Here is a 20,879-nt window from a genome sequence, read left to right on the forward strand (position 1 = left end):
AGAACTGGATCCTACATGCTGCAACTGAGACCTGGTGCAGCCAAATAAATAAAACTTAAAAAAAAACAAAAAGAATACTGGAGTGGGTTACCTTTTCCTCCTCCAGGGGATCTTCCTGACCCAGGGATCAAACCCACGTCACTTGGTATCCATATAATCCAGAAATTCCACTCCTAGGTATATACCTAAGAGAAATGAAATTTTATATCTCCACAGAAATTTGTACATAGATGTTCAGAGCAGCATTACTCATAAAAGCCGAAAAGTGGAAACTGCCGAGGTAACCATCAACTAATAAATAAAATATGATCAATCCATATCTACAATAGATTTATTCAGCCATAAATACAAAAGTACTAATATATGATACAACATGGATAAACCTTGCAAACTTTAAGTGAAAGGAGCTCGTCACAAAAGATCATATGTTAACTCCATTGATATGAAATGCTCAAAATAACTAATGTTATAGAAGTTGAATGCATAGTGGTTACTTAGAGCTAGTGGGTTGGAAGGAAATGGGACATGGGTACAAGGTCTCCTTTAGGGGTGGTTCTAAGATAGATTGTGTTGACAGTTGTACAGCCTTACAAATATATTAAAAGACATTTAACTGTGCACTTTGAATGAATTGCACAATGAATGAATTGTATGGCATACTCTCAATAAAGCTGTTTTTTTTGTTTTTTTTTTCTTTTTAGAAAAAAACTGACACAGTGTTATATGGCAGTTATACTTCAATTTTTTAAAAGATTGAACTTTAAAGATTAAAGTCCTAAACTTTATAGGCAATAAGTAGCTTAAGTTTTGTATTCACATTAATGGGGAGCTTTGTAAAGGAAATATCTAACTCTTTTTGAGTTTCCCTAACACATCTGAGAGAGATCAAGACAGAATTCTGGAGGAGATAATACTTAATTTTTTAAAAATATTTGTTTGTTTGGCTGTGCTGGGCCGTAGCTGTGCCGTGCTAACTGAGTTACAGCATGTGGGATCTAGTTCCCTGACCAGGGATCGAACCTGGGTCCCCTACATTGGGAGCATGAAGTCAGCCACTGGACCACCAGGGAAAATCTCAATACTAATCTTAACTGAAATTATCCAGGATAGGGAGAGAGCCATTTGGAACAGAAAGGGCAGTTCAGGGTGACTGGAGCAGATGCTCAAGGCAGGCAGTGGTGAAGTGTAACCTGAGGAGAGACCAGAGCTGGCTCAACATAAGCCCCGCCTCATCAGAGGCCTTCTCTCTACAGTTCCAAGACACACCTGCTTCTCCTCTCAGCACTCCCTGTATTCCTTACCCTGATTTATTTTTTAGCACATATCACCATCTGATGTATTTAATATATACTTGGTTCTTTGTTCCTTGTCTATGAACTCTAGAAGGCAAGAACTCTTGTTCATTTCTGTATCTCCAGGGCTAAGAACAATACCTGGGATGCAGTGTTGTTGTTCAGCCACTAAATTGTGTCTTAACTCTTTGCAACCCAATGGACAGCAGCATGCAGGCTCCTCTGTCCTCCACTGTCTCCAGAAGCTTGCTCAGACTCACATCCATTGAGCCTGTGATGCTATCTAACCATCTCATCCTCTGCTGCCTTCTTTTGCCTTCAGTGTCTCCCAGCATCAGGATCTTTTCCAATAAGTATGCTCTTCACATCAGGTGCCCGAAATATCAGAGCTTTAGCGTCATTCCCTCCCATGAGTATTCAGGGTTGATTTCCTTTAGAATCAACTGGTTTGATCTCCTTGCAGTCCAAGGGACTCTCAAGAGTCTTCAGTAGGCATTCAGTAAATATTTGTGGCGTGATAACTTTAACCGTGTTGTGGCCTAAAGAGCTTTAAGCAGAAAAGGGAGATGGTCAGATTTGTTTTCTAAGAAGATTATTTCAGCAACTATATAGAAAATGGCCTTGAGGGCAATAACCCTAGAGGCCTTGCAGACCAATTGGAAGGTAATTGTAGAGAGAGAGATGTGTAGAGCCTGAACTAGGTCAGTCCTGGTGGAGATGGAGGGGACAGATTTGAGATGTATAAATGAGCTGAAATGTGCGGGATATAAAGAGTGATTAAATGTTGAGGATAAAGAAAAATGGGTCAGATTTGACCCTCCACTCTCTGACATGGATGTATACGTGGGTCCCCACACTGTTATTTCAGATAAGCCTATAGGAAGAGGGAGGAGTGGGCTTGGCAGAAGGAAGATCATCAGTGGATGTGACAAGTGTAAGATGTTTGTGAGATTTCCAGTGGAGATGGCTCATGTGCAACTGAGTGTGTAAGCTAGAAGCTTGGAGAAGAGTGGAGGAGGGGAGGGGCCTGGTTTGAACAGTTTGGGGAATCATCAGCTCGAGGTTGTTATTTAAGACCATTAGAGGACAAGACTTCTCTGGCAGTCCAGTGGTTAGACTAGTGGAACCCCTCCGCGCTTCCACCGCAGAGGTCATGGGTTTGGTCCCTGGTCAGGGAACTAATATCCCACAAGCTGCATAGCACACCTAAAATTTAAAAAAAAAAAAAAAGAGAGAGAGGAGACGGAGAACACCAGCATGTAAAGGGCATGAGAAGGAAGAGGGACCCCAGAAGAGGACAGGGAAGGAATGACCCCACAGTACAAGAGCCAGAAAAGAGCACAGCGTGAAATTGCTACCTGCACTGACACGGTACTCTCCCCACAAAATGATCCAGCATCTTTCCTCCCAATCAATGATCACATCTTCTAATTTTAATTTCTCCCAGCTCCTCTTTGAGGTAGACTGTTTAAATGCTTCCTCAAGGCGGCAGAGCGAGTGACAAAGCCAGCCTAAGCATATCAGCTTGGACTCCTGCTTTATCCTTGACCTTGTACTTTCTCTAAGGCCAGCGATGACCTCTGGCATAGCTGAGAATATTGAATTCCTTCCAAGGGAGCTGCTTTGGTAGACGTGATTCCTACAGACCTATTGTCCCAGGGACATTACTCTGGATTTCTGCAGAAAAGGTTATTATGGGTTTTCCTATCTGAAGTGACCAGGGAGCTGTTTGATAGGTAGGGATTAGCAATGACATGCTGCCATCTACTGGAAACACCCATGGACATCCAGACAGGCCTGTGGTCTCTTAACTCCCTGTCACTCTGATGAGTCTGGAGCAGGGCTGCCTCACTGGTAGGCTTCAGAGGTGAAAATAATGAAGTGTCCTCGCCTATTACGTGAAATTTCCTGACTGCAGTACTTAAAGAGCAGCTCTATTCCTAAAATATGTATATGCATTTTCCCATTATTTTCACATTTTCCCCAACTTTATTGTGCTGTTAGTCTTACCTGCCTTTCTGATTCTGGGGTAATGCATCCTTTTTCCAACCTTTACCTGTCATATATTCCAGGACTGTGGCTCAAGATTATTAATTTTGATTAATTTTGTGATTAATTTGCAGGAGAAATTAGTCTGCTATCAAAATTCTTTCAGTGATGATGCCACTAAAAATTCTGTTACATCTCCTGAGTTTCCTAGTGATACAAAGCGAACCTGACTTTCCTAGGTACCCAAGTCATTGGGGAAATACAAGAGGCTACATGGCTTTTGCTCCCTGGAAGAAGGAAATATGCCAGTTATTAAAATTTAGTGACAAAACAAAACTTTGTGTGGCATGATCTCTGAGGCAGTTTTTGTAAATATTATTACAAGTAGATTTAAATATCATTACATTCCCCCTAATTAAACTTGTATTTGACTTTGTTCCTGACCATACCTGTTTCTAACGATACCACTTTCTACTGATCTCCTTTTTTGTGTTCACTGCACTCACAGTAGGTTCCATACATTCTACCAACTAACTGGTGATTAATTGCTTTATTAATTAGGTGAGTATGCCTACTGGTCTTCATATCCCCCGAGAGCACAGCAGAACAATGAGTACTCAGAAGGCTCTCAAAAAATAATACCTGTCAGTATTGGTGTTTGATTCCTTATAAACCTATCCAGTGTGTGAGCTTTGATTAAGTAAGATTTCTTTTGATTATGCTCAATTAACGTCACCATACCTTGTACATATACAACGTCAGTGTATAATTTAGGGTTCCCCGAGAGTATCGGCAGCCATAGTCGTCATCTTCCCTTTGTTGCACATGTGCTAGGATTGGATGATTCAGAGATTAGCATAGATGGCAGGTGTTATTATATCCAATAAAGATCCTATGGAACAGAAATCAGAAGTGACTTGTCCAAAATCTCTCATCAAGTTGTGCTATTTATATCCCCTGCATGGCCTCTGTAGTCGCCATAGTGTGGAAATTAAATTAATTCACCCAGTGAGGCCATTTTTCTGCCAGGAAAGGATTGTATTGTTCTAGAAAGACATTACGCTTATTCTATGACTAAAGCAGGGGAAAGATCATTCTAATGATCACTCTAATAGAATCCTTACTGAAAAACTTGAGACTGGAAGCTGACGCCTTTCTTATCTTATAAATAAAAATAGAGGGTTTAATTTTGATGCCTAAAAGGAAGAAACAGGCGCAATTGGCTATCATGGTGTAAACAGAGCTACAACCCCTTACAAGTCATATGGAGGCTAGACTTCCTTCTGCATTCCCTCTCTTGTTCCATTTTATACAGAAAGCCCTTCTCTCCATTCTCACCCCCTGCTTTGCCTAACACCATTTGTCAGTCTACGAGAATAGTGCTGAAGGGAGGCCAGGTGGCTGCAATGAGCTCAGTGGTCAGCACCCAGCCAGACCATTTTGCTCTCTCAACCACCCCCTAACAGTCAGGTCCACATCCATTTCTCACCTTATCATCTCTTTCCTCTCCACCTCAATCTTCTACCCTCTGTAATTATTAAACAATACCTTATTATATCCATATGGTTCTTCATTTGTTATTGTTGTTCAGTCACAAAGTGTGACTACTCAAAGTGTCCTACTCTTTGTGACCCCATGGACTACAGAACACCAGGCTTCCCTGTCCTTCACCTGAACTTCACCCAAACTTCACCCAAACATCAATCTGCCGAAGTTTGCTCAAACTCATATCCATTGAGTCAGTGATGCCATCCAACCATCTTCATCTGTACCTATTGTGTAATACTTTATTGCTCTAATTCTTACTAACATGTTCTTCCTCCCCATTTCATTATAAAGCCCTTGTGACTAGTTACCATGATTGTGTTTTGCTTTCTTGCGGTTTCTGAAATTTGTCTTTTGTTTTCCTTTTCTTCTTTGTAATAGTCAGCAACCTGAAGTGTTCATGAATGTAATGTGAGTTTCCAAGCATGCTTGATGAATATGAATTTACTTGCATGTTTCAGAGAGCATCCATAGCTAATTATAGATAGGTTACCAAGAAATAAACATGTGCCTGATAGACCTGTGGCTGCAGCCTGCTTTTACTAAAGCAGAGACAGCATCTAGCAGTCAAGTAACTTTAGTGTAGATCACCTAGAGGCTTAATTATTTACTTTCTCCCAGTTATGATGATGATATATTCCCATTTTAATGAAAGAGTAGTCACTGATACTATTATATAATTAAACTCAGTGAATGACATGAACCTTAGGAAATGTTTGACCTACAATGGTTCACTGAATCCTTCCTGAAACTCCATATGTAGCTACTACCGCCCCATTTTCTAGTTGCAAAGAAAAAGCTAAAGCTTGAGGAGGCTAAAGTAAATTCCCAGTTTACACAAGAATGAGCTTCAGGATTCAAACTTAGGTCAGTCCAACCCCAGAGTCTCTGAATGTCCTTAACCATGTGGAACCAGGGCTGTCATTGGGTAAATCCTAGGTTTCTGTTTTGCTCTGTTTAATTAAAATATGATTTTATTTTTCAATGAGGCGCTTCTCTTTTCCGTTCCTTTATTTTTTCTGGTTGTGTGTCTCCATCGAGCTCTGGTCTTGGCAGCTGTAGTTAGCTTTAATGAGCAGTTTCACTGGAGGATGCAGATTCTCTTTCACGAATGTGTTGCACTGGTTTTGCTCAGCCAGTAGGTACTCGGTGCTGCTTGCTGCTCACCTGCCCACTTTCCAAACAGCTGTCCAGGAGCAACACCACTGGATGCCCAAGACCATGCTCTTGGAGTCATAGCACAAATTAGAACCACTACACGATTCATATTCCCAGTAAACTCTATGATTAACCCCAAGTACATACACCTTTGCTTTAAAAACACGGTGCCAAGTGGTCGTCAAAAGCCAGAGGGCGTAAGAATTTCCCAGGGAACTTGCTTTTGGTGGAATTCTCTGACTCCATCCATAAAATTTCTGATTTAGACGGTTGAGGGTGGGCCCAGGCATCTGCAGTTTGTTTAAAGGTGCCCAGGGATCCTGATGCAGGTAGTTCTTGGACTCTAACCTCATGTTCTTTGAGACTCTACAATATCCAGGCCATTTTTCTTTTACCCTCTTATTCTCCTTTCTTCCCCTTTACCCTTTTTTTCTCCTGCTGCAGGCAATGAAAGTAAAAATTATCTGAAAACACTTTTCATCATTTAAAACCCCTTATGGAGTCACCATTATTGTTTTGAGGAAGAGTCAAGCTGTGTTCTTGGAAGTTCGGGGGTGAACAAAGTAGTGTTTTATTATCTAGTGGGAGGCTGTAAACGAATTCAGCCCATGATTTTTGCATAAACTTGGGCCCATCACTTGAGCTCTCTTGGCTGAAGTTTCCTCATCTATAAAATGAGTATTTGACTAGAAAATCAACTCAAGGGTATCTTGTAGATTAGACTTGTGCAGCCAGAGATGGGATTCAGGGGTCTAGAGTTCCACCCCAACCCCTAGCTCTCAAAAGAGACCATCCCAGGAAAGGCTTTTAAAGGGACGGAAGTGAACTTCAGTCTAATTCCACAAAGACACTGTAAAGATTTCTGAGATACACAGCATGTAACAGGCATTTTAGTGTTTGTTGATAGGATGAACAAATTATTGCATGTGTATATGACTGGATGAATGGATGAATGAATGGAGAAAGAAGTAGTGTAGGCCTGTTTGTTTCACAGTCGAGATCATGGTTGTAGCATTGCTCACCCCATGTACTGGGGAGTTAGACAGATAGAGAAGCTGGCTACTGTGTTTTGCGTGACCTATAAAGGTCTCATAAGGCTCTGAACAGTAATTCAAAAAATAAACATGTAGGTACTCAAAAATATAAATGTCACATCAGCTATAGCTCTTCATCTCCTTTGCTGCGCTGTGGTTTTCCAATTGATGGAAAGGTTTTATTCAGATCAGCTATTTCACTTTTTCCTGGAGGTACTCTTAATCTTTGTGTTCTAACCTTTAAGGATATAGGCTTCGGTTGCTGCTATAATGATTTCCATTGCCTGGCATCTACATGTTTAAATTTCTCCAAAGAATTGTACACCTTCCGTTTTTTGTCGATTAGAGATAGAGTCAAATGAGGAAAAAAACAAGTGGGGGTTGGAGAGGCCGGTTCTTGATTGACATCTCTCTCTTGATACCTGGGTCAAGGAAAGGAGTGGATCAATGGTCTTTGCTTTGCAGCCGGCGTTAATACCGTGTCTCTTGCTCCTTTTGGCAATCTGTATCACAAAGATGCTGATTAAACATTTTGGGGTACCAGGGACAGAGGAAGGAGGGAGAGGTTGGTGATTTTTAGCAGCTCAAGCATTTTATTGACAACATTAAAGGCTTCATAATATATTCGACCGGAAATTAATTACAGCCCAGTTTCCCCGTTTCTCCCTTAGGTGACTGTCTTCTGTTGATGTGCGCCGCTGTGAAAGTAATAATAGGTTTCAAATGTTTGTGAAAAACATAAAGTAATTACTTGCTGTGATAAATCAGTCATTAGAAGTTTCGACTTCTCTCGGCTCCATGTATGTGGTGGTAGGTTGGCGTCTGTTGTTAACTTTAATTATATAGCACTGAAGAATTTTTACTTTTCGGTTTTCAGAAATTTTGCTTTCTTTCTCCCTCTTTTGGTTTCCTGGTTCTCCAGGGATGAAAGTACTGAAGTGATAATGACATGTAACTAACATTTGAACAGGGGAAGCATATATCTGCCAGGGAACTGATGCCTTCCTTAAGTTTTGTAGCTATTGGCTATCAGCTATTTGCCAGTTCCTCTAATGAGCCTTAAATATTTACTTTTTGTTGTGCGGAGGGAAAGAACCTGCTCTCAGGCATTTTGAGGCTCCTCACCAATGGCATATGTTTAAATTATGGGCCCCGAAGCCAGAGAGATTCTAATAACTCTTTTTCGTTTTTTTAAATTATGGGAGAAAAATGCAGTTTTTTCAGTAAAACCTTCAGTTGCTTTCCTGAGGTCCTTTTCTTCTGACAGCACCTGTGCAGATCTGCTTGGATAATATCCACCCCTTTGTTAGCTCACCTGGAAAATGAGAGAGAAATTTCCTTTTGGCAACTGTCTTAGAAGGGATCCTCACCCAGACAGATACAGTAGGCAGGACTAGATACTAGCTGGTGTGACAGCCATCACACACAGGTATTCTGCTGTTGGCATGAAGGCTGGCTCACCCCTACAGACATGAACAAAACATTATACATGTTCACAGTTCTTTTTAACTCAGTTAATATTAATATTAAGTTTTTCTATTCTGTCTAATCTGTCTTGTCCTTTCCTGATGCGTGAGCCATTATAAATCCTAACTTCAAAGCTTTTCTTAAATCTCCATCAGACTGTCCTTTTCTTAGAACAATGAGTTTGTTTTTCTTTTTCCTGAATCTCTTCCTTTGAAATAGTGTTTATATTTAGAACCAAATAGAAGAGCAGCAAGAATTGGTTACTAATAATTCTGCACAAAACAATCATACAGACTGGTACTTCTGTGTTTTTTCATTGCAATGATAATTGGGGTTCATGACGTTTGCCCCTGAGAATGGAAGATCCTGTCCGCCATCAAAGAAGACTACTGCATTCAGCATAGTTTTAGCATTACATGTATTTTCCTGTATTCTGTCTTTTAAAAATTGATGACTCAATATGATATCTCAGTATAGGCCAGAATATCTGATTAACTGTAACCCCTGATTTTCTTTTGATGCCATATCCTGAAGTTTTTATAGCTCTGTAGTTCTGTCACAGCATTTCCTTTTTCCACATACAGTAAGAGCAAATTGCTTAAAATAAATATTTTTTATTATTTTTATTCGTATTACTACTAACACCTATTGTATTGAGTACTTTGTATAAGGCACTCTGCTTACGTGATTTACACACATTATCTTATTTAATCCTTATGATAACTTAGTGTGCCTGTCTATTAGCATTTTCGTTCTACAAATGGGAAAATTGAGTCTCTGAAAGATTAATTAACCCAGGGTCTACACAGCTGATAGATGACGGAACCATGATTCAAAGCCAGGTCTGGCTGCATTTTAGCTACTGTGCTATACAGCTCATGACAGTGTAATGTGTTAGTATTTCAAGAAGATAGACCATGGCCTCGATGATTTTATAGACTCTATTAAAACAATGATGATAGGGTGTTCCTAGCTGAAAGGGCTTTTAAAGGAGGGGTAATATTTTTTTTTATCTTCCTTCAGGGAAAATGAAAGGAGAGATTGTTTTGTAGGCCTGTGGGGATAAACAAAAGAAAATCCCAAAGGTGATGAGAGTGGATTTTAGCATAGCACCAAGGTCCTGTCTAGAAATGCTCACTAGTCATTGTTGAGCCCAACAAGGCCAGGATGGGGGTGGGACATCCAAGAGACCTGGCCCAGCAACAGCAGCATTGGAGGGTGTCCAGGTCAGGGGGGAAGGCTGGACCAGAGAGCCCAGGGAGAGAGGGCTCACTGCCAAGTGTACACCTCAATTCTCCAAGTATCAGGAAAACACCTACGTGTGGTGGTAATACAGTGACTGATGAAGTTGTCTAAAATAGCTTTTAAGAAGCTACTTTGATTTTTTCCAATGAATTTAATATATTCAGAAAGGAAGGGAAGCAAGAGGCTATGTCTTTTTGTTGTATCAGTAGAAAACCCAGTCACTTTTAAAGGAAAATACAATAGTGATACATGAGTGACACGTGTCATTTTTTTGTCCACCTAGCTTCTACGTCTCTTGCTGTGTTAAGGGAATTCCCCACAATGTGGCCTTGTGGGAATCCCCCTCCTTGGGGAGGGAGGCAGGGCCCATTTCCCATTATAAAAACACAAAGGCCAGGCCTGCTCACTCTGTGGTGACCCAGCCTCAGCTGGGTCAGATGCACCTACTCAAAACTAATCAGGGAGCCCGGGACGAGTGCAGGGGTGATGGGGAGTCTTGTGACGTGGCATCAGCAGTAGTGGTAGCTGTCAGTCACCTGAGTCAGTGGCAGTGGCCATGACACGGTCAACATCCATTTCTGCCGGCAGCAGAGCGAGACGTGGGGTTCTGTGTGTAGCAGCAGCAGTAGTGGTCTCTTCAGAAAACTGTCCTTGAAGAGTGATCCTGGAGTGACTTGGGCCTTGATCCCTAACATTGTTCATTCCTGCTCACTTTCCAAGTCTGATGTTTCCGTCTTTCTGAATCATCTATGACTTACCCGGAATCCTTTCAATAATTTCTTCTCTGCAACTTAAAACCAAGACTATTCCTTACAGACATAGTAAAATCTAGTGAATCTGGTAAAATTTAGCTTTTAAAACTGTCAATCCTCAGTAAAGCTTGGAGTCTTAAATTATTACTCACCACTGTTGAAGTTTTGGTATGAAGTTACGGCATATCTCTTTATCTTGATCAATTATAGAGAATACTTCAATTCATATCAAGAATTTTACTTTAAAAAAAAAAAGAAAGCAAAACTGGCTGGATTACATGCCCTGAAGCTTGGCTCCTTCTGGAGCTGAGAAAACTTAATTATTGGATGTGTACATTTGTTTCCATTATATAATGGAATCATCTTATTATATAATATAAATATAATATATAATAAATCATCCCAAAACTTAGTACCAAGAGCAACAACCATTATATTGATTCTCTTGATTTAGAAGATTGGGTCCCAGCTGTGCAGTTCTTCTCCTGAAGCATCTTGGGATTTCTTGCATGACTGTAATCTGATAGCAAATGGGGCTGGAACACCCAAGATGGTTTGCCTCATGTGTCTGGTGGGAGTCTCTGTAAGGCCGGACTCAGCTGGGACACTCAGATGATTGGATCCCTCCTTCCCCCTTCTCCCCATAGTCTCAAAGATTCCTCCCTTTCGTATAGCTTTTCCATGTGCTTTCTCCATCAGGGTGGTCCTACTTCTTACACAATAACCTAGGGCTCCCAAAAGCAGGCAAGTAGAAGCTTCCAGGCCTTTTTAAGGCCTGCCCCCCGGACTGGTGCCATTATCTCTTTTACCACATTCTGTTAGTTAAAGCAAGTCACAGGCTAGCCTAGACTTAGTGTAGGAGAAGACAACACAAAGACATAAATAAGGGAAGGTCTCACTTATTAGGGGTTATCTTTGGAATGTAAGTGCCACTCTGTCTAAACTTGAGGCCCTAGATGAGATGTTCAGTGATTGGTACAGTAAACAGCTCATGTTGGTCAGGATTCTTTCAGTTGTAAGGAGCAGAAACCAAATCCAAACTAGCTGAAGCCAAAAAAGAGAATGTATTGAATCATGAAATTTGGATATTCAAGGGGTGATTGGTTTTAGACTTGATTTTTATCCAAGGGTTCAAGCCCTATCAGCAGGACTCAATCTTTTCGTTTTTTTCCTGTCAAACTCTTGCTTCTGTTCATATCTACTAGACTTTATTATTGTATAGCCTAATTCCCTGTGTGGCCAAACATCCCCGAAGTTACATCATACTCGTAGCTAGAAATCTTAGCAAAAGAGAGAGTTATCTCTTCTAAAATCCATTTAACAGATCTCCTGAAGGGATTCTGGTGGACCCTGTCCATCTCTGACCCAGTTGCTGTGGCCTGGGAGAATGGAGCATTCTGATTGGACAGCCCGCATCACATGCCCACATCTATTGTGAAGGGTTGATCCATCCAACCTGGACCTCTTAGAACAGAGAAAAGGAAAGTTTCTCTTATCAAAAGAAGTGGGATGAATGCTTGATAAAATGCTATAATGTTAATATTGCATCTAATAACCATTTGCTGGATGAAATTTAATTGTGGCACAGCCAATAACGTTTGGAGTTTATCATGTGCCAAAGAAGATAGACAATTTAAAAATTATTTTATGGAGAGAGAGAGAGAGAGGTGCTGCTGCGACATTATTCAGAGTGGACTGGAATAATTAGAGAAAAATATAAAAGAAGCAATTTTTGAGCTGTGCTTTGAAGAGGTGGAAGGAATGGGATGATATTTTAGCCAAAGGATTACTTTCTGAAGAATCAAAACGCTATTAAAAAGAAGGTTATAAAGTTTAATTCTAGGGTGCTACTGCTCTCCTTAAACTATACCCTCAAGAAAATTCAGAGGCTGGTTACTACAGTGTGTTGCACTGTATAGTTTCAGAATTAGCTGGTTGTAAAGAAGATTGTTTTTTTAACCCTGAATATGACAAGTGGGTATTTTAAGTGTTTAAGGGACTCATATATAAATAAAGCTTCCAAGGTGATTGCAATCAAAAGAAAAGAAAATCTTTCAAAATATATATTCGATTTGTATCATCTGTAACTTTGATTAACAACAGATGCCAAAATTACCAGAAATAATAGTAATCTGCATTTCTGCGTATATAGTCCTCTTGTGAAGTTGAAAGTTTCCATGAATGTGAATTAATTTAGCTCCCGTCTCATGTGCAAAAGAAGAAAAGAAAGTGAGCCCAGCTCCCTCTCTCGGTCTCAAAGTCAAACGTAACAGAGTATGAGGAGAGAGTAACGAAACATGAACTGTCTAAACTGGCTACAGTTTTAATGAGATTGGTGAAAAGAGAAAGCAGTAGAGAGCAAAGAGGAGTTTAGAATTTGGTGAGTTGGGAGGGAAAGATAAATTAGGAGTTGGGTTTAATGTAAATGCACTATATATAAAATGGATGAACAACAAGGACCTACTGTATAGCATAGAGAACTGTACCCAATATCTTGTGGTAACCTAGAGGGGAAAAGAATCTGAAAAAGAATACATACATACATATATATATGTATATGTATATCCATATATACATATATATGGATATCCTTTTCAGATTCTTTTCCATACATATATATATGTATGTATAACTAAATCAGTTTGCTGTATACTTGAAGCAAACACAACATTGTAAATTAACTATATTTCAAGTGAAAAAGAAAATAGAAATGGAATTTGGTAAGAAGAGTTCTGATGACTCTCAGACATCTTGGATCATATTGTCTTCCCAGAAACCTTTGTTGGATAAGACTTCAATATGGTATCTCCTGGCCCCTTTCTTTGACACTCACAGACATGGAGTAATAGGACAGTGGAGGATCCTGATAGGAGGAGAGCCCAGACTTGACTCCTCGTTCAGGTCTCCCTCCCAGAGACCTTGATGCCTCCTGCAGGCTGATGTCAAAGGGGCTTACAAATTCACATTCACATCAGAAGCCATGACTCCCCGGGGCAGTTAACAGGCAGCCTGGGGAGAAGAGACATCATCCTGGGTTTGAAACCCCCTCCTAGTTTGTGATAAAACTCTAAGAGTGTTATGCTAACCTCATTCCTCTTGTATTTGCCTTCTCTGAGGCTAACAGAGTAATATGGCTGCTGGCCACATCTTTATAAACAGAAATTACTATGTGAGAACAATTACGACTTCTGTTCACTATCTACCCATGTGCATGTCCTTGTTAATAAGGGAGCACAGAAAGATTATTAGCTTTATTAGCTTTTAGTATTGATATCGCCATGTTCTCCCTAACCTATAAATATCTGTTCTGCCCACGTCAATTTGAATCTTTTTTTCTCAAGTAAATTAAAGTAGAAATGCTACCATGATTAGTTACTATCTGAATTTCAGTAAACTTTTTTTTTTAAGAGTTGTATTTTTTGTTTGGCTCTGGTGGATCTGTGCGGCTTGCAGGCTGTCTCTAGTTGCAGAGAGTGGGGGCTACTCTTCGTTGTGGTGTGCAGGCTTCTCATTGCAGTGGCTTCTCCTGTTGAAGAGCATGGACTCTAGGGTACACGGGCTCAGTAGTTGTGGCTCCCGGGCTTAGTCGCTCCATAGCATGTGGGATCTTCCCAGAACAGGCATGAAATCAGTGTCTGTCCCTTGCATTGCAAGACAGGGACTTTTAACCACTACCACCAGGGAATCCTCTGATAAACTCTTCAGTTCAGTGCAGTCACTCAGTCATTTCCAACTCTTCGCAACCCCATGAATCGCAGCACACCAGGTCTCCCTGTCCATCACCAACTCCCAGAGTTCACCCAAACTCATGTGCATCGAGTCAGTGATGCCATCCAGCCATCTCATCCTCTGTCGTCCCCTTCTCCTCCTGCCCTCAATCCCTCCCAGCATCAGGGTCTTTTCCAATGAGTCAACTATTCTCATGAGGTGGCCAAAGTACTGGAGTTTCAGCTTTAGCATCAGTCCTTCCAAAGAACACCCAGGACTGATCTCCTTTAGGATGGACTGGTTGGATCTCCTTGCAGTCCAAGGGACTCTCAAGAGTCTTCTCCAACACCACAGTTCAAAAGCATCAGTTCTTTGGTGCTCAGCTTTCTTCACAGTCCAACTCTCATATCCATACATGACCACTGGAAAAACCATAGCCTTGACTACACAGACCTTCGTTGGCAAAGTAATGTCTCTGCTTTTGAATATACTATCTAGGTTGGTCATAACTTTCCTTCCAAGGAGTAAGCGTCTTTTAATTTCATGGCTGCAATCACCACCTGCAGTGATTTTGGAGCCCAAAAAAATAAAATCTGACCCTGTTTCCCCATCTATTTCCCATGAAGTGATGGGACCAGATGCCATGATCTTCGTTTTCTGAATGTTGAGCTTTAAGCCAACTTTTTCACGCTCCACTTTCACTTTCATCAAGAGGCTTTTCAGTTCCTCTTCACTTTCTGCCGTAAGGGTGGTGTCATCTGCATATCTGAGGTTATTGATATTTCTCCCGGCAATCTTGAGTCCAGCTTGTGCTTCTTCCAGCCCAGCGTTTCTCAGGATGTACTCTGCATATAAGTTAAATAAGCAGGGTGTCAATATACAGCCTTGATGTACTCCTTTTCCTATTTGGAACCAGTCTGTTGTTCCATGTCAGTTCTAACTGTTGCTTCCTGACCTGCATATAGGTTTCTGTGATTACGTGTGAGAGAGAAAGAGAGTGTAGGAGGGAGACTTCACTTGTTAGTACAAGGAGTAGAAAGTCAAGTCCTAGTCTTCTGGGGTCATCCCAATGTGGAAGACAGCTAGACTCTTGAGTTTAATGTCATTGCTGTCTTGTAATGGCACTAGTCTTCCACCTCCAATGAAGATTCTCCAGAGGTTTCCCTCCTGAGCCCCAGAGCTCGTGATGCTTATGTTGAGAAATAGCCTTAAAATGCCAGGTAGACAAGTAGACAGGGAGGATCTATGTATCTCTGACCAGTGTACTCTTTAAATGAGTTAATTATGTGGTACGTGAATTATATTTCAATAAATCTTTTTTCTAAAAACTCCATTAAGAACAAATATTGAGAGTAGTGGTAGTAGAATGACAGGGAACCCTCCCAACCCCATTTATGTTTCTTTCCCTCTCTCTTCTTCCTATTTCCCTCCCTCCCTCCATCTCTCTCTCTAAGAAAAGAAATGCAATGTTTATAACACTGCCTCTGGTAGCAAGGGGATGCTTTTATTAGTCCTGGTGATTTTTTGTAATTATTATTGAGTTGGTTATGAAGGTAATTATGACTAAAACCCTTTCAGGCAGAGAAAGAGATAGATTGCACTTGGAGGGAAGAGACAGGTATTACCCATTTCAGATCTGACACGTGCTTCCATCCCAGCTGGGAGAAGACTTACTTATTATAGCAAAAGAGCTGGGCTGCAAGAAGCTATGGAAGAAACAACTCGGAAGTTAAAACAGATGCATCTTATGACGAGAAAGAAACTTCTGTGCAGATGAAGATAAGACTCCATTATAGATCCACTAAGTTAAGCGGAACTAAAGAAATGTCGGGGAATTCTTTTGCTTTTGTGTTTGCAATGAAGTTTTGCCTTTTCTAAGTTTTTGTTTCTCACTTCATCTCTCAATTAAGGTTGTTTTAACAAGCAGACAGTGAGTTTAGTTACAAAGTCATGATTAGGATAACAAATGTCTAATCTCCCTGGTAACCCAAGCCATCTGAGATTATAAATTGCAACTCTCTTTTGCCACCTTGGAAAAGACTCCAGTGATGCAAAAGACAGAGGGCAGGAGGAGAAGAGGGCAACAGAGGATGAGATAGTTGGATGGCATCAACAACTTAGTGGACGTGAGTTTGAGCAAACTCTGGGAGATGGTGAAGGACAGGGGAGCCTGGTGCGCTGCAGTCTGTGGGGTCGCAAAGAGTCAGACAAGACTGATCGACTGAGCAGCACCAGCGGCTGCCCCCTGATGACAACAAAGAGTACAGCCCTTCTAGAAAAAACAAGCCTTTTTAGAAACAAAATTAACCCCTTGCAAGCTGAAAATCAGAATCTTTGGTGGTGACAAAGGTCCTATATAAGGTCTTCTGACCTTGGTGTTAGAGATCTTTCTAATGGAGGCATCTTTTGTCAGAGGCATCTTGAAGCAGACTGAAGTCTTTCTCATAACCACATTAACCGAGAAAGCTATCTTTTATGTATTGAAAGTGATTGTCAATCTGTTACATCCAAGTGTGAGGTATGCATCGCCTCAGCCTGCCACCACTTCCTCCTACAGCGGGAGCTGCTGTCACTGTCCAGCGGCGGCTCCCGGGGTGTCATGGCAGCTGCCAGCCTGTTCTCACCACAGCTGCTGTTGTCACCATCACATACAAGCTGATGCCCTTGTGACTGTCATCCTGCTACTAATGGAAGTGATTGGCACCTCGTCGTGCCACATCAAGGGGCAGAAGCTGTTCCCCAACCGCAGGCACAGAGCCATCTGACACCCCTTACTGCCACTGCTCGTCACCACCCTCCCAGCCACGATGCCAGCTGCGACCATCACTTCACTGGCACAGGGGGTGTGACAGTCCCCTTCCAACCTGTGGAAGCAGCCTCTCAGGGAGGCCAGCCCTGGGCACTCAAAGTATCTTTATGTTTTAAAGTCAGCACATCGCAGCCCAGCATCTCTCTTCCTTATTTGTTTCTGGAGATGTAAGCAACTTGAAAACTAAGCAGCACCGTGCTTCTCCCTGACTGTACACTGTAAATTTTAGTGCCTACGTTAGAAGTTACTTTAAAAGGTTCTCCATCATCTCCAGTATTTTAAGTTGATTCGTTGTATTTTTATTTCTATTCAGTTCAAGAAATTTTATTTCTTTTCTTTTTGGCTTCGTGGCATACAGGATTTTAGTTCTCCATCCAGAGATTGAAGCCATGCCCCGTGCATCGGAAGCACAGAGTCTTACCCGCTGGACTGCCAGGGAAGTCCCACGGATATTTTTAACAAACCTTGTGACGTTTAAAATAATATGTAGGATTCAAGATGGCAGACCAACTTCTGTCCTTTCATGGAGAAACAAAAAGGAATAAATCCACAGTTGAGAAAGAATAGGAAGGGATTTACCAAGGAACAAATGAAGTCAACAGATTTCTGGAAGATGAGAAGAAAATGGGACACAGTTAATGGATAAACTAGCTGGTTGGGGAAGGGGGCGGGGAACCTCAGTTTGAGAAATGCAAGTGAGTGCTCTGGAGAAGTTCTAAACTCATAATCAACACTACCCGCCCGCCCCCAAAAGTGAGAGTGTCAAGAGAAACTGAAGACAGAGGGATTAGTGAAAACTTCATAAATGGGAAAATATATTGCACTATTTTGTTCACCCCTTCAACGTGGTGACATATAAAATGTATTCCTGAAAGGAATCCTAGGAAATACTGTGTTGGTCAAAAAGTTCATTTGGGTATTTCCGTAAAATCTTACCAAAAACCTGAACAAACTTTTGGCCACCCCAGTAGTTGAGGCAAGTCAGGGCTTCTTGGCGTGGATTCTGGAGCCCCAGGATAAACCCTCCTCATAGTGGCACCAGAGAAAGAGGTTCTCAGCCTGACAGCTGACACCCTACCTTCTTACCCTAAAGGAGAAACCTACTTGTTAGCATTACTTTCTGCACCACCCACATGATCCTTCCAGGCAGAACTCCCTCTCACTCAGAGTAGAGGCTTTTTAGGAACCTATACTTAGAGACCTTGTTTAGTCACTAAGTCGTGTCCAATTCTCTGCAACCCCATGGACTGTAGCCTGCCAGGTTCCTCTGTCCATGGGATTTCCCGGTCAAGAATGCTGGAGTGGCTTGCCATTTCCTTCTCCAGGGGACCTTCCCAGACCAGGGAATCAAACCTGTGTCTCCTTCATTGGCAGGTGGATTCTTTCCCACTGAGCAATCAGAGAAACCTCATACGTACAGGCCTCAGTTCAGTTCAGTCGCTCAGTCATGTCTGACTCTTTGCGACCCCATGAATCGCAGTAAGCCAGGCCTCCCTGTCCATCACCAACTCCCGGAGTTCACCCAAACCCATGTCCATTGAGTTGGTGATGCCATCCAACCATCTCATCCTTTGTCGTCCCCTTCTGGTCCTGCCTTCAATCTTTCCCAAAAGAAGGGGCTTTTCAAATGAGTCAACTCTTCGCATCAGGTGGCCAAAGTACTGGAGATGCAGCTTTAACATCAGTCCTTCCGATGAACACCCAGGACTGATCTCCTTTAGGATGAACTGGTTGGATCTCCTTGCAATCCAAGGGACTCTCAAGAGTCTTCTCCAACACCACAGTTCAAAAGCATCAATTCGTTGGCACTCAGCTTTCTTTATAGTCCAACTCTCACATCCATACATGATCACTGGAAAAACCATAGCCTTGACTAGACAGACCTTTGTTGACAAAGTAATGTCTCTGCTTTTTAAGGTGCTATCTAGGTTGGTCATAACTTTCCTTCCAAGGAGTAAGCGTCTTTTAATTTCATGGCTGCAATCACCATCTGCAGTGATTTTGGAGCCCCCAAAAATAAAGTCAGCCACTGTTTCCACTGTTTCAGGCCTAGCATTGACCTAATTGGAGTCCCTGGGAAAGATCAGAAAATGAAGGGGAAGGGAAAGTACTTCAGAATTAGGAGAAATGCATTTTTAAAGCTAAAAAGTGAAAGTAGCTCAGTTGTGTCTGACTCTTTGCAGCCCCATGGACTATATAGTCCATGGAATTCTCCAGGCCAGAGTACTGGAGTGGGTAGCCTTTCCCTTCTCCAGAGGATCTTCCCAACCCAGGAATCAAACCCAGGTCTCCCGCATTGCAGGCGGGTTCTTTTACCAGCTGAGCCACAAGGGAAGCCCAGGAATACTGGAGTGGGTAGCCTAGCCCTTCTCCAGGGGATCTTCCCAACCCAGGAATCAAACCGAGGTCTCCTGCACTGCAGGCAGATTCTTTACCAACTGAGCTGTGAGGGAAGCCCTTCTTAAAACTAAGGAAGGGCACAAATATTCACAGTAAAGAAGCGTATTGGGATCCCAGTGCAGTGAGTGGAAAAAACAGCCTCACCTATACCCTGCCTCCTGAATGATCAGAATGCCTAAAGTCAAGTCCCTAAAAGAGACAGGGAGAGGGGGAGGGGGACGAAAGTCAGCCGGCGTCAGACTTGCCATCAATAGTACTAAGTGCTAGAAAATAATGAACTGGTGGCTAGCGTCTCAGCTCTGAGAAAGAAGGATCTCAACCTAGAAGTACATATCCAAAGAGCGTTTCAGTCAATTCTGAGGGGAAGATAAAGACATTTTCAGATTTATAAGGATTCAGAAAGTTTGCTTCTCATGTTCTTCTTCCTAGGGAACTAATTAAGTGTGTGTCTGAGCAAAGAGAGTAAATAAACCGAAAAAGTAGAAAAATATAGTGTTTAAAAAACGCTTGCTCCCACTTAGAAAGACAGTGCAAGGGCATCCACAAAGCAGGCTCAGAGAAGCAGTCCAAGTTCAAGTAATAAGATACAGCTACTCAGGAAGGTCTCCGGGGAGGGGAAAGACTCAAGAAAATAGACGGTAGGATTGAGAAGTTAGGGGCAAAAAATTGAAGTATGATAAATGTAAGACATGCAAGAAAAAGGAAAGTCAACTGGAAATCTTCAGGGGGGAAAAAACCATGCAAGACATTTGTGGTCCAAATACTAAGTAAACTTCTAGAGCATCTTCTCTGAGAGGCCCTAAGGCTGTAACTGACTGATGGAGCAGGAAGTATTTTACCTAACTGCACCAGGCCACTCACAGAAGAGTACTGAGAACACACAGTAGTGTAAATGCTTCTGATAGTTTTGCATGAATAACACAGAGCATGAAAGACTTGATTGTGTTTGCAGCACAGTACAGGCCAAAGGTAAAATGCAGCTGCGAGAGACTGGAAGAGGGGGGCAGAGCGAGAGGTGGTCCAGGCATAGTAGAGGGAGGAAGGTTTTAAAAAGGGTCATTAGGGACTTCCCTGGCAGTCCAGTTATTAAAGAATCCACACTTCAGTGCTTGGGGGCGCAGGTTCCATCCCTGATCAGGGAATGAGTGAGATCCCACATTTCTCGTGGTGTAGCCACAAATTAAAAAAAATAATAAAGAAACTGATAGAACCATTTAAAAAATATTAGACAGTTAAATCTTAAGAAAAGGTCATAGCTTCATCTCAGAAAGTGGGGACAGGCAGGAGACTAGTAGAGGTAAAAATAATGGTTGAGGTAGTTTATGTTTAAATTACTAAGAATAGCATTTTCACACTAAAATAAAATATAGGAAGAGGAGAGAAGGATTATAGGTGAGCTATATCTGTATCTTTCACATCAAGAGGCTTATTAGGATACTTTTGACTGCATGTAGCAGAAAACCCTGACTTAAGTCACTTA

The 20,879-nt window shown here is 41.7% G+C and overlaps 1 protein-coding gene across 3 annotated transcripts in view; it reads left to right on the forward strand.

Moving 5' to 3' along the window:
• The window catches only part of EXOC4 (exocyst complex component 4), an 806,015-nt gene that overhangs the window by 756,170 nt on the left and 28,966 nt on the right, over positions 1 to 20,879 (forward strand). Inside the window, exon 18 of one of the 3 annotated variants that reach the window (XM_059885681.1) lies at positions 3,416 to 3,863. The exons of the other annotated variants lie outside the window; for them this stretch is intronic. Within the exon in view, the coding sequence (XP_059741664.1) occupies positions 3,416 to 3,425 (10 nt within the window). The 3' untranslated portion in view covers positions 3,426 to 3,863. Of the gene's footprint in view, positions 1 to 3,415; positions 3,864 to 20,879 lie in introns of those variants that run through there. 3 annotated transcript variants of the gene reach the window in all.

The sequence above is a fragment of the Bos taurus genome, chromosome 4 (assembly GCF_002263795.3).
Source record: "Bos taurus isolate L1 Dominette 01449 registration number 42190680 breed Hereford chromosome 4, ARS-UCD2.0, whole genome shotgun sequence".
NCBI classification, from domain to species: domain Eukaryota; kingdom Metazoa; phylum Chordata; class Mammalia; order Artiodactyla; family Bovidae; genus Bos; species Bos taurus.